This window comes from Hyperoodon ampullatus (assembly GCF_949752795.1).
Source record: "Hyperoodon ampullatus genome assembly, chromosome: 16".
Lineage (NCBI taxonomy): Eukaryota > Metazoa > Chordata > Mammalia > Artiodactyla > Ziphiidae > Hyperoodon > Hyperoodon ampullatus.
The window spans coordinates 10,130,029-10,144,501 of NC_136929.1; the positions used below are offsets into that span (position 1 = coordinate 10,130,029).

Genomic DNA, 14,473 nt, shown 5'->3' on the forward strand with positions numbered 1-14,473 from the left:
TCGCTTTTAAATTTGTTGTGCACATGCATCTCAAAGATGCAGACCATCCATCTAGGGGTTCAATCTAGGGAACGTACAAACTTCAAACTATAAATTACAATAGGTCACACCTAGCACTTATTGTCTACCAAGTGCCTATTTTAAGTATTTTACAGATGTAACATTTTCCCCACAGCTCCTTGAAGGAAGTATTTTCCCACCATCATAGAGATGAGGAAACTGAGGCACAAATTGGCAAAGTCACACATGTAGTAAGGGCTAAGCCGGAATTCACACCCAACAGACTGGCGCCAGAGTCCAGCTATCCAAATAACTGAAAGATGATGTTTTTTGAAACTTTTTTGTGTAGACAGAGTGTTTTTGTCAGATATTTGCTGCTATTGTCTTTTTAAAGTATTGGAAGTAAAAAAAAAATTACTGATTTTGATGGGCTAGTACACTTTCCCTTCCAGCATTTCACCTTACCTTCCTCACTTACGAATTAAGAACTAGGTCATCTATAAAGTTTCTTTCAGCTGCACAATTCTGTGAACAAAATGCTTTCAGGATCACGTACCAAAATTCCTTCTATTCTTTTGAGAATCCTTTATTGTTGTGTTTTCACATGCCAGGATTTATGTCACATTTTATTATTGTAATGACTAATAATCATTTATAGTAAGCATTTATTGAGTACTTGAAACACGCTAGGTGCTGTGATGAATGCATTACTTGGTTTATTTTACTTAAAGCTCACACAAGCTTCTCTCCCTGTTTCACAGATGAGGAAACTGAGCTTAGAAACTTTTAAAATTATTCAAGTCACACAGCCAGTCAATGGCAGAGCTTGGAACCAACCCGGAAAGCCTTCCTCTGAAACTCTGAAGCCCAGTCCCCTTACCGCTTTGTTCTGATGTGTGGGTACAAACTCAGAAACATAGAGACAGGCTAGACTTAAGCGAAGATGCATCATTGGGCCTACATATAAGAATGTAAAAGGAGGGGAAATAAGTGATGTGTGTGCCTATAATCATATCTTTCTGACACAACCAAGTGGTGATTTCCACAGCAGAGCCTTTCCTTTTGCACGTGGGGTCCAAAGGACCAGCTTAAAATATGACAATTATTTAAACATTCCCTGAGATATATCGACAAATTAGCTCGCGTGCTGCTAAGAAAGAGCAGAATCCTGAAGGGGTAAACATAGAGGTTTGTTTTGACTGAGATGGAACTGGGCAGTGTATTACCAGGGATTGTGTGCATGTGTGTGCGTAGGACTGTGTACAATTGTGTATATCTCTGTAGGAGATTGTGTGTGTGTGCACATGAGCATGGCGGCCTCAAGCAGCTAAGGGAGCGTGGAGAGTTAGGCATCATACTCTAGAGAAAACATGCTCTATAAGGGGAAGGAAGTGGCCAATTGAATATAAGAAGATATTAAAAAAAGAAATGTGACCCAACACATCTGCCTCAATTTGGCCATAAGCAGAAGAGACTGAGACAGTCCTAAGGTTGATCCCCATTTAGGAAATGCCTGGAAACATTGATGTCGTGGGAAATGACTATAATAAAGTCATGGGTTTGTAAGGTTTGTGAGATCATCTAGCTTAAACTTTGGTCCCTACGCAAGCTATGTCAGTCATCTCAGGTAGCAGCTATTTGGGGCCCATTTTAAGGTCCCAGAATGAGATTCCACAATCACCTTTCCAGTGGTTACCTGTATTCACTACCAAGAAAGCCATTACATGTCTAAATCCTTCCACGTCAATTTAATGCCCAGTGTGTCCTCCAGAAAGATGAAAAGTAATTACATCACCAACTACCTAAAAAATAAAAACCTGTAATACTCCTGGAGCTATCATTAAATCAGCCCGTAATCTCTCTCTTTCCAATGTGATATCTTTAATTCCTTCAGTCTCACTTTAGTTATCTGGTTTTCTTTCTAAACTGAACATCTGACAACCCAGAAGAAAGCCAAGTATCATTTATGAGACTTACAGTACTTTTGTACCATATGGAAAATGACTATCATCATTTACTGTTGCTTAGAAGTGGAGAAGTAACATTTGTGCCCATAGTAGGAGAAGGATTTGTGAATAACAAGGAATCCCCAGACAAGTTAACATTCCTTGCAAATCTACAGAAAAATTCCTTCCTTCGCTTTTTCTGAGTCTTGGTCTTCAGTGACAAAAGCCGTCATGGCAATAACCTTCTTATAAAGAGCTTCTGTGTGGATGAATCAGGGATCGTTTGAGAATGTTCATGGCATTAATGTTATGAATACCATTCATGAATCAGGAATCTTAAATCTGTGCCCATATACAGCAGTTATTAATGAAGAATGATTACATTATGCATTTTAATCAACACTTACACTTGTTGAAATTGTCTAATCCTTTTCTGTGTTGTTTGCAGAAATGTAACCTGGAATAGTTTAGCTATCCCAGATACACACTGCTCACCAGAGCTGGAAGAAGGCTACCAGTGCCCCCCAGGATTTAAGTGCATGGACCTCGAAGATCTGGGACTTAGCAGGCAAGAGCTGGGCTACAATGGCTTTAATGAGATAGGTCTGTCTCACTGATAAAACACCTTTTCAGTTTCTATTTTACAATGTTTATGAAATGGAGAAAATAGTTGTATAGTTGATATTTTATGTTCAGACTGGCTGTAGTTTTTAAGAAGCACAACTGTAAGTTTTAATATATTCTCCCTTATAGTCTATAACCTACAGTCTGTGTCTATGTATATTCAGCAACGTTTGTATAGACTTAAATATGTCTCAATTCTTAATTATAGCATTTAAAACTATTTGTCTGTTGAGTAAGGGTCAGGGTTGTGGACTCAAAGAACCCCTTGAGTCAACAAGACTTGGTTTCCTTCCACATTTAACTGGTAGGCAAGGTAAGTCTTAAGTAACTGGAATACTAGACATTGAGGAGTGCATGAGAGCCGAAAAGTCATTCTGGGACAGGATACAGCTAATGAGATACTTAATGAATGTGCATCAGCTATATAACAGAGGCATGGGAAATGCTTGTATGTGAATATGATGTGCCAGACGTGTACATTGATTCGTGGCTTGTCCTTCCAAGTCCTGAAACGTGCCGTCACGCACAGTAGAGAAAGGACTTGGCACCTGCCATTTAGTTGGTATCACTGCATTTGTTACAATTCCATGCAAGTTGTACATCTTTCACGATTGAAGCAAAAAACCATGGGATTCTAAACAATTATGTTATGCTCTGAGAATCTGTCTCAGTCAGCTCAGGCAGCCATAACAAACTATCGTAGACTGGGTGGCATAAACAACAGAAATGTACCTCTTCCCAGTCTGAAGGCTGGAAGTCTGAGATCAGGATGCACCGTGGTTAGGTCTGGTTGCCCCTCTCCCTGGCTCGCAGATGGCTGTCTTCTCTCTGTGTGCTCGTGGGATGGGTTGGGGGGAAGAGAGAGGGAGAGAAAGCTCTCTGGTCTCTTCTTATAAGGACACTAATCCCATCATGAGAACCCCACGCCTCACAGCCTGGTCTAAACCAAATCAACGTTTAAAGGTCCCACCTCCTAATACCATCACATTGGGGGGTTAGAGCTTCAATATATGAATGGCAGGGGCTGAGGGAGTGGACGTAAACGTTCAATCTATAGCAGAATTGTTGGCGTCATTTGAAAAAACTTATTTTTTCTTAAAGTTTTAAGGCTCAGGTACATTTAAGAGAGTTCTAGACACTCTTACCCAGGTCCTAAGAGGGAAGTCTTTCCGTGTGTGACAGGATGGTGGTGGTGCTCTTTTGGAAGCCAAATCTACTTATTTTTAATCTGTCTTTTGGTGTGGTTTCACTTTTTAATGGGCCAGCTGTACAATGGGGATCTCATAGCCAGGAAAGAGTGCATCACCCCTGTCTACCCAGGAGGGAAACTGGTTCAAACCCAGCCCATCCACCTTCACACATCAGACAGAGCGGCTGATAAATCCTATTCCCACCCTGGCCTTCAGTCGTAGCAGCTCCTGGATAGTGGTATGCAGGATGGCATAATGAACTCTGGGGTAAGTGTTTGAATTTCAGAAAGAACATGTGAAGATCTTGCACTGAGTGAGGAATATGTTCTAGATATATGAACCAAACCACAAGCCTTTGGACTGAATATAATACTGAAATTGGGTTGAAAGAAACATAAATAGTTGGTATTTTTAAAGAGTGCATTTTGCAAATAAATCCCTAAATTTTATTCTTATATTTTAGTATGCCCTCATAGTAAATTTCCAGCATTGCATTGATAGTTAGATGGGCATTCTTCTTTTGGCCAATGATACAGTTTTCTGGTTCATAAAAATTTAGAAGCCAACAGATGTAGAGCATTTTAATTTACTGTCTCTCTTATACTTCCCTGGCTTTGGAACCAATCTTACATCCTTCCCCCGTCTCAAAAGTGCAAAGACTTTTACAGATTATGCCAGTGACTTGCAGGCATGAGCAGGAAATCACAGATTTGGTGTGGGAGATGAGATACTTTATAGATTTAGTAACCTGCTCGGAGCAAGCTCCAAGCTGGGGCAGGACTGGAATGCATGGCTGGTTAGAGCCTGTTGCTCTTTCTTTTAGGGGCTGAGTGTGCCCATGTCTTGTATGGAGAGTGGCCAGCATTCAGGAGTTAGGCTGTCCTTGCACTGGAAACCTCCAAGCCTTTAAAATCATGTTGCTAAATCAAATCGCCCCCTGACCATTTTAAATGCAGCAGTTGTGCCTAACCTCCAACTGCTGCATTACATTAAAGTGGATTTATCTTTTTTCACTGTGACCTACAGTAGCTCCAACTAATGTAGGGGACAATACCTCTTTGAGCAAGGAAGTCTCCTTCTAAAGCATGTGGGCTTAAGAAGCCCAGTTGTAGGAGGGAATTGCCCTGGAGGGTGGTAAGCTCCCACAAAGGCAGTAATCTTACTGTAGCTCTACTGTTTATTTGCACATTGATCTCCCAAGGATTTAAGCTCCTGGAAAACAGGAAGCACATCTTTTTATCTTCATGTCTCCGGGGTCTGGAGCACTGCCTGCTTCGTAGGAAACCCTTTATAAATATTTACTAATGGACCAAAGTATGTGCCCTTTTGAATTCGTAGGTGACACGTCATATTTGTATTAGGATGTAGAGCCATAATAGAGAATTAAGTTGTTTTCTCGTTATTCTTTTCCCTGATTTCGTCTGCTTTTGTTGGCAGTGTTCATTCTTCCTCATGACTTCCCTTTATATACAAGCTTAATGTGGTCTATTTGCTTCTTTTTCTCAAATGATGATTGAATTCAGCATCATTGTAGCACTAATGGTTAGATAATGAAAATGTTGGCTTTGAACTATAATCAAAAAATGTTAACATGGTCACTAGAGTTTAGATTGAAATTGGTAACTATTTCCTGATATTATGTATCTATGTAGATACACAAAACTAGTGTTTTAGATTATTTTGAAAGTTCTCATGGAAACAAAAGATAATGTTTCACCAAAATAAGGAAATTAATTTTATTAGGCACGTGTGATCATCTCTTTCTGCATGCAGCTAAATTAAGAACATAATTAGGTACCTAATTGTGTATTTAAATTTAGCCAGTGTACTCTATATATAAATAATCATGATTAATTTAAAAGGAGCATGTTTCCTTTTCTTACTAGTCCAAATTATCATGCAATACTTTGAATTTCAAGCATTTATAAAATTTTATTTATAAGTAGCTTCATGTCTCATTAAAGTTTAATATTGATGATGTTGAAAAACTCAAATTTTAAAACTATATTAAGAGCCACAGTCATTAGGTAGAAAAAACTACAAAGAGCCCCTACTATAAGATTGCAGAGTAAAGAGACCTTTTCGTCTCTAAAATCATCCAAACATCAAGGATACTGAGAAACAGAAATGCAGTTTCCATATTTAAGGACTCTGAAAAGCTTATAACTATAAACCACAATATCAGAGGGTCAGGTGTCTAACAGAAAACTTCCTGAAAAGGCTCTGGCTACTGAGGACCTCAGAGCCAAAAGAAGACTGACGTTCTAAAACAACCAGTGTTCATTGTCCATTCGGTTTAAAAATTCAACAATAAAAATTAAATTATAGGGGCTTCCCTGGCGGCACAGTGGTTGAGAGTCTGCCTGCCGATGCAGGGGACACGGGTTCGTGCCCCGGTCCGGGAGGATCCCACATGCCGCGGAGCGGCTGGGCCCGTGAGCCATGGCTGCTGAGCCTGCGCGTCCGGAGCCTGTGCTCCGCAGCGGGAGAGGACAAAACAGTGAGAGGCCCGCGTACCGCAAAAAAAAAAAAAAAAAAAAAAAAAAAATTACAGAAAATAAAGATAAAATCAAATAAAATGACCAGTGTTCTCAGAGAAGCAGAATAGTCCTCTCTTCGAGTCAGGGCATCACTGTGTAGCTGACGGTAGGAGTTTTCTGGAATTCCATGTGGCATCACAGAGGAGAGGCCCTTATGCTGCAGGCAGCTGGGAGAGAGAGAGCTGTGAGCACCCCGAGACGGCTGATCAGCATAGACTAGGATAAGGGAAGGACTCCAGCTTTGCAAATCTGGCTCTACCTTACGATGACCTGAGAGCCTTTTAAAACTCGCCGATTCTCAAGCATCATTCTCAGGCCAATTAAATCGAAACCTTACAGTGACTGAAGGCACAGAAGGCTCTAGAAAGTCCTCCAGGTGTTTCTAGCACGCGTGCAGAGTGTGAACCACTGCAGCAACACCGATACACACCCAACTTGTGAAAATCTCCACTTCTACCCCACAGCATAACTTCACCCTTCCCTACATGAAACAGGACAAATATCTGGTGCTGTCAAGATCACTGTCAAAGGTGAAGGATAATAAAAAAGAATCAGGACCACTTCTATAAAAATGTGCCTTTCAGTATACTTAAAACTGAAAAAAAATACTCAAGATATATATAACTCAAAAGAATTGCAGAAAAAGAAGACTTAAATATACACATTAAAAGGGTACAAATTGACTCAGTAAATTGACAGAGAACAGTCAACGCTTAGGCCTATCTTAGTAAAGATGCTAGAATTCAAAGCTAAAGAAAGCATCCATTGGGTATCCAGAAAAAAAAAAAAAAAGATCAAGTCAGTTCTAAGGCGGACCATCAGAGGGGCCTGAAACTTCATGTCCATATTCAGCTCTCAGATGTAATGTCACAATGCTTACAGGGTCCTTAGGGAAAGAATGTGTCAAACCCTTTTTGATTATTTTTGAAGAGGCAAGAATTCCGAGACTTCATTTTACATGAAGTCTTCTTGAAGCCATTCAGCCAATCAAGAATAACTGGTCATGGGCCTTGTCTCTAGTATGTATTCACTGTAAGAGCAAAGCTAATACAGCTGTAGGATTTACAGACTATAGTGTAAATATTACAAACTGTGATTGTGTGGAACAGAGGACAAGATCAACAGGGGAGGTAGGGTGATGATGTGGATGTTTATACTTAGCAGGAAAAAACAAGTATCATTTTATACAATATATGAATCCAGCAATGGAGGCATAAGGATACTTGCCATGAAAATGCACTACAAAGTCAAAAACGACTTTAGAAAAAATTCAAACTTAAAATAATGGCCTTGGGGTTTGGATCATGGCTGTACTGTATACTAGCGTGGTGACCTTGGGAAAGTAATGAACCTCTCTTGCCTCGATTTCCTCATCTGTGAAATGGGTGAGTGATAGACCTACCTTACAGGCTTGTCAGAAGCAACTGAGAAACTACACATAGAATAGTGTCTGGCACAGCACAGACACACGATGAGCTAGAAATTAGAGATACGGTGGCAAAATAGGAATACATCACTGTTATTTGAGAATAAGTGACCACTTTAACAAAGAAGGGCAGGATATAGATGCTTTCAGATTAGCACCTCGATGTCTGATATTATTTCCTTTTCTTTGAACCAGTTTGTCCCTCAGGTTGTTCAGAATCTTACAGCAAAGGAGAAGAGCGGAGGGGATGGGAACAAGGTGTTCTTAACTTTGCATTATTCTCCCATTAACTAATATCTCAAATTTTACTTCATTCTAATCAGTGTATAGAGGGCCAATATTTGGTGTTGTTTAGTCTTTTTTAAAAATTTATTTTATTGAAGTGTAGTTGATTTACAGTGTTGTGGTAATTTCTGCTGTATAGCAAAATGATTCAGTTATACATATATATACATTCTTTTTCAGGTTCTTTTCCATTATGGTTTATCACAGGATATTGGATATAGTTCCCTGTGCTCTACAGTAGGCCCTTGTTGTTTATCCATTCTATATATACTAGTTTGCATCTGCTAACCCCATACTCCCAATCCATCCCTCCCATTTGGCAGCCACAAGTCTGTTTTCTCTGTCTGTGAATCTGTTTCTGCGTTGTGGATAAGTTCATTTATGTCATATTTTAGATTCCACATATAAGTGATACCATATGGTATTTGTCTTTCTGACTTACTTCACTTAGTATGATAGTCTCTAGGTCCATCCATGTTGCTGCAAATGGCATTATTTCATTCTTTTTTATGGCTGAGTAATATTCCATTGTATATATGTATCACACCTTCTTTATCCATTCACCTATTGATGGACATTTAGGTTGCTTCCGTGTCCTGGCTATTGTGAATAGTGCTGCTATGAACATCGGGGTGCATGTATCTTTTTGAATTAGAGTTTTGTCCAGATATATGCCCTGGAGTGGGATTGCTGGATCATATGGCAACTCTATTTTTAGTTTTTTGAGGAACCGTATGTGTTTTCCATAGTGGCTGCACCACTTTACATTCTGGTGGTGTTTAGTCTTTGTTAATCAATTATTCCTCTCTTGCCACTCTGGAAACTATCCTCAGTCCGGTGTTTTACCTGTCTCTTTAGAATCTTATCCCTATTTAGCCTGCACCATGGAATTTTTACAGTTTCATTAAGGCTCGGATATGTAATTTTATTTACCCCTATGCATTTGAACTTGTGGGCCCCGGATTCCAGCCACACGTGTCTTTAGCAGCCTTTCAACAGATGCTCCTTCCACAGCCCTAGGCAGGGCACCTGGCAGGGCACTGAGTAGAAGCCACGGCCGCGCCACTTCCTGGACCGCTTCCAGCGCTCAGTGGCTTGTCTCCTGTCCTCCCCTAAATCCCTGGATCAAAGGGTGACTGAGATGCTGGCTGCTTCTCTGTCCCTCTCTTCCATTTACAGACCTCTGCATCATCGTTTCAGTGGAACCTTTCCTGTGGCTCATTCTTCAGGACCTCAACGCACACATCCTCTCTAAGACGTTAGCCTGTGCACCTGAGACACCCCGCACCCCCATGGTCCAGACCTACTGAGGAATAGACGTTCTTGAAAGGACATATTTGAAGATCCCAGAATCTGTTTAGCAGACACTCAGATTCTGTGATTGAAGCAAGTGTGTGTGGATGTAGGTAGTAAGCACGCAGTGTAAAGGTCTGGGGAGAGAGGACACCCAAAAAACCCATGCTGTAGAGGTGAAACCAAACAAATCGTATCCACTTAGTCTATTTAGAAAATGTGTCTACTTCCGCTTCCTGAGTATTTACCCCCCTTTCAGCCTGTCTCTTCCTCTGTTTTACCACACGCTCATCAACATGCAGGACGTACAACCCAAGACATTGCAATTTTCTGTGACAGCATAAACGTGAAATTAGAGGAGCTTTGAGCTGGAAAAGATGAGGCAGTCCCGTGGCCCACTGACACAGTTTTCCAGGTGGAGAAACTGAGCATCAGAGCCAGACTGGTCAGAATTCCAGAGAACTCCACACCAGTCAGGGCTAAACTCCCTCCTCAGGATTCGCAGACTCACCCTATAACTTACTGTCTCCCTCAGACCTTTTTACATTTCAGATCAGTGTTTAATTAGAAGGAAACTCAAAAAATACCTTGCAAAGCTTAGCTGTGTTCTTAATTTTGTAGTAGGAGGTTAGCGTCACTCACCTTTGGTAAAATGCTGGTGGAGAGGACAACTATGCAAACAGATGTGATGTGCCAGTTAGAACAAAAAGCAACAACAAAATCCATCACGTGTGGGAAGGAAATCACAGCCCAAGAAACTGGCAATTTTCTTGTCACGATATTTCAAAAGAGGGTAAGAAATTGGGTACAGAAGATGAATACAAAGCTATTCAGGTGGTGATTTTTAACTCTCCATTCATTGTACAGTCAGGTAAAAAACAAAACATGTTTCCTTTTGATAGAACAATCCAATGAATGTCATTTAATGATAAAATTCACCCTGGGAGGTCACTTAGGAAATAAATAGTTATCAGGCATTTTTTCGTTGTTTGCCTTCAGAATCATAAGAACAAAAGAGAAAAGCTCAATTTTTAAAATGTCAGAATGAACTAAACCTGATTGAAACAATTTATATCAGATAAAGGAAGCCCATAAGTAAGATCAACCTATAAACAGGGCATTTGGAAGATAGCTAATCAAAAAGACATTTAAATTATACATGCTTTTAATGCTACATGGACCATATATAGTGGCCTATTTTCCTTATTCTAGCTAAACAGTAATCAAAGATAAAGCCAGGAAATAACAAACACCATGTTCTTATGGTGACTAATTGTCCAGCAGACAGTCTTTATTATTATAATTGCTGTCATTACTTATGACAACTACTGCTATCATTTATCGATTGTTTATTATGTATCTGGCATCAGGCAAAAGGTTTTCCATCCCTTGCATTTTTAAATTCTCAAAATAAATCCATATGGTATCATTATTCCCAATTGGTAAGTGACGAGAAAGAGATGAGAAAGAATTGATTCGCCCACAGTCACACACAGGCCACAGTTGGGAGCCAAGGCCTACTGCCCCATGTGCCAAGGTCAAAGCCTGTGTTTTCTGTCTGCAAACTCTGCCTTATCTGTGAGGTCAGCCAAGAGTGACCGCCCTTCCCTGTGGCTTGTCAGGATGGCTGGTCCATTGTAGAGTCTCATGATGGTGGAAGAGGAGACATGTTCTCCAATGTAATAATCCACCAGACGTCTTGCCTTCTCATCCTGAAGTCTTGAGGACACAGGGGTGAGTGTGAAGAAGGGTCATGTCCACTGCAGACCGAGGGCCACTCGGGGCTGGTCTCTGCCTTTGAATCTAGCCCCTTGCAGGGGAGTTGGTGTGTGATCTGTGTTCATTATGTGGACAAATTTCAACGTAAAAAGAATATACCCGGAGATTATCATACTAAGTGAAGTAAGTCAGAAGAGAAAGACAAATACCATATGTGGAATCTAAAAAAAAAAAAAAAAAGGAACTTATTTACAAAACAGAAACAGACTCACAGATTTAGAGAATGAACTTATGGTTACCAGATGGGAAGAATGGGGAGTGGGGAGAGATGTGTTGGGAGTTTGGGAGTGACGTTTACACACAGCTATACTTAAAATAGATAACCCACAAGGACCTACTGTATAGCACAGGGAACTCTGCTCAATTCTCTGTAATAACCTAAGTGGGGAAAGAATTTGAAAAAGAACAGGTATCTATACACGTGTATATATAACTGAATCACTTTGCTGTATACCTGAAACTAACACAACATTGTTCATCAACTATACTCCAATATAAGATAAAAAATTTAAAAACAAACAAAAAGAATATACCTGGGCAGCAATGCAGTTTTACGAGATACTTATCGAGCTATGGACATTTGGTCAAGGATTAGAGGCAGTAGCAGCAAAAATGAGTTAATATGCTTTTGATACAAAGTGAGATTGTAGGCACATTGACTAGAGATGTGGGAGAAAACTCTGAAAGTAACAAAATATGTTATCTGGTACATTGCTGTCAGGTTCATACTTAATTTGAACTAAATTCAAAATTCTACTGTGATACATCTATTTACTATTTGTAATCTACACCTACATGTGTCAATTTCTCCTGTGTATTTGAACTTAACTTTCTCTTTCCTTTTGAGATATGAGTATTTAAGTTTGCTCTTTTTTCTTGTGATGAGAGCTCTTGGGATTTACCCTCTTAACAACTTCCATATATAACATACAGTAGTGTTCATTATATTTACCCCTAGTACTTACTTACCTTATAAGTAGAAATTTATACCTTTTGACCACCTTCACCCAATTCTCTCTCCCTCTACCCCGCCTTTGGTAACCACAAATCTGCTCTCTTCTGCTATGAGTTTGTTTGTTTGTTTGTTTGTTTTTGAAGTATAATTGCCCTACAACACTATGTTAGTTCCTGTTATACAACATAGTGATGCAGTATTTCTATATGTTTCAAAATAATCACCGCGATAAATCGAGTTACCATCTGTCACCATACAAAGATATTACATAGTTATTGACTCTGTTCCCCACCCTGTACATTTCATACCCATGACTCACGATTTGGCAGCTGTTAAGTTAGCCTTCTAAATACTGCAAATTAACCAACAGTTTTATTTAAGTTGATTTTGAAAATGCCTATTAGTTAATTTCTTTATTAGACATATTAGTAAAGAACATTTAACTTATTTGTCCTCTTTATAAAAAAAATTAAAACCATAAAGCTCTTCTTAAAATAAAAAAGCCCTCCTTAAAATATGAGGTAGAAAAACCACAGATCATCGGCGTCACAGAAGTCAAGATGTGAGTCTTGAATGCAAATACAAACTTAAGGGATGACTTATAATTTTTGTAAATTTTTTTCTGGCAACAATAAATTAATTGGGCCTTTCAAGAAAATGAAAAAATTACAGTAGACTGCAGCCTGCTAGATTCTTATACAGATACTCCCAAGTCACTTCTGAAGAGGGCTACCATGGAAACTGAAATTTGGGACTGGCATTTTTCTGCAAGGGGTAATATATTTTAGCTGTTACTTACTTTTGTGGTATTTTCCTCATTTAACTTTGGGTAGTATTGACTATAAGATATAAACTCAGCTCCCTGTGTGAGTCATAAATCAGGTTTATTAAATATTGATGAGAAATAACATCAGAGGTTATTTTCATCCCTAGTGGTGTTCAGTGCTTGGAATTACCCCTGTATTTTCCTGCAGGAGGATTGACAGTGAATCCACCTACACAGTCTAATGTTTCAGTTTTAGGATTTGCTTTACTTTAAAATTCCTTCCTATGTTTTTTTCTACTGGCATGCTATTATTTTTATAATTTGTCTCTTATTACATCTGATATTAAATATGGACATAAAATGTGGTGAAAGGAAATTACTTTTATTCAGATCATAATAGAATGTAAATTGAACTGCCTTGATGCTGCTGCTAAAAATTGATTCCTCAGATTTAAATGATGTTAAACCATATTTCATGTGGCTATATGTGATATCAGATGAAAACTTTACAAATGAATAGAAAATTATTATGTATCAATAACTATGATTTACTACAGAATGTACATTTTTATTGCAGTTGCAAAAAAGACACAGTAAAGACTAATGTGTAAAATATGTAATTGAGATTTATAATACTTTGTGAAAAAGCACCAAAGGGTCGTTTTCCCTGCATTAATCTTTATGTTTAGCATTGCTACTGGAATTACTTACTGATTTTTATGAAAACACATGTAGAAGAGAAAACTAGGGTACTAGAATTCAAACAAAAGTGCTTGCTTTAATCTGTGATAATTCTCTACTTGATCTCTGAAGGAATTCCTTTATCATGGGACAGGGAAAACAACATATTTTTGTTAAATAAAGGATAAAATCTAGGAGCTTCAATAAGAGAAATAGTTATGAGAGTGTTTGGTCAAATACCAGTGTTTTATCCCTGGGTTCAGTCATCATAAATGCCCTCAGGTTACATGCAAAAGTGTGTGCTCGAGGTTTTCTAAAGGAACTAAGTCTTAGGGTTTCATTAGATTCTGACAGTGTCACAGACTTATTTAAACTAAAATTAGATATGCAGATAAATATTCAGAATATTAGGAAAAAAAGGGGGGTGTAAAGATAGAAACTGCAGACATGATTTTAAAAAAAGATATACACTGTCTAGTACGTAGCAGATAGGTGTTCAGAAGTTCTTGCTGAATGGATTAGAAAAGGCAGCTGCTAGAGTGACTTTTCATTGGACAGTGAAAGAAGGAATTTTGAAAGTGGATTTCTGAGGGCATGAAGTGATGATTTTTTTCACATGATACATAGAAGACAGTACTCATTGGAAATATCTAGTGGTTTCCAAGAAATTAGCATGCTTATAGTTATATGTTAAGTATTTGTAGATTATAAAAATAATGCTTCACTTAGTGACCACCTAGAGGGGTGGGATAGGGAGGGTGGGAGGGAGATGAAAGAAGAAGGGGATATTGGGATATATGTATACGTATAGCTGATTCACTTAGTTATACAGCAGAAACTAACACACCATTGTAAAGCAATTATATTCCAATAAAGATGTGAAAAAAATAAACACAAGAGAAATTAAAAAAAAATAATGCTTCAAATAACATGAGATTCAATGAAAGTAATAAATTCTGCCATATATAATTCCCTCCCTTTCTCTCTT

At 38.7% G+C, this 14,473-nt stretch overlaps 1 protein-coding gene across 4 annotated transcripts in view; it reads left to right on the forward strand.

Moving 5' to 3' along the window:
* The window catches only part of NALCN (sodium leak channel, non-selective), a gene marked incomplete at both ends in the record, with an annotated part of 256,682 nt that overhangs the window by 19,477 nt on the left and 222,732 nt on the right, over positions 1–14,473 (forward strand). For all 4 annotated transcript variants that reach the window (XM_079721892.1, XM_079721889.1, XM_079721890.1 and 1 more), the window contains one exon: positions 2,395–2,549. In XM_079721892.1, coding sequence (XP_079578018.1) covers positions 2,395–2,549 — 155 coding nt within the window. The remainder of the gene's footprint in view (positions 1–2,394; positions 2,550–14,473) is intronic.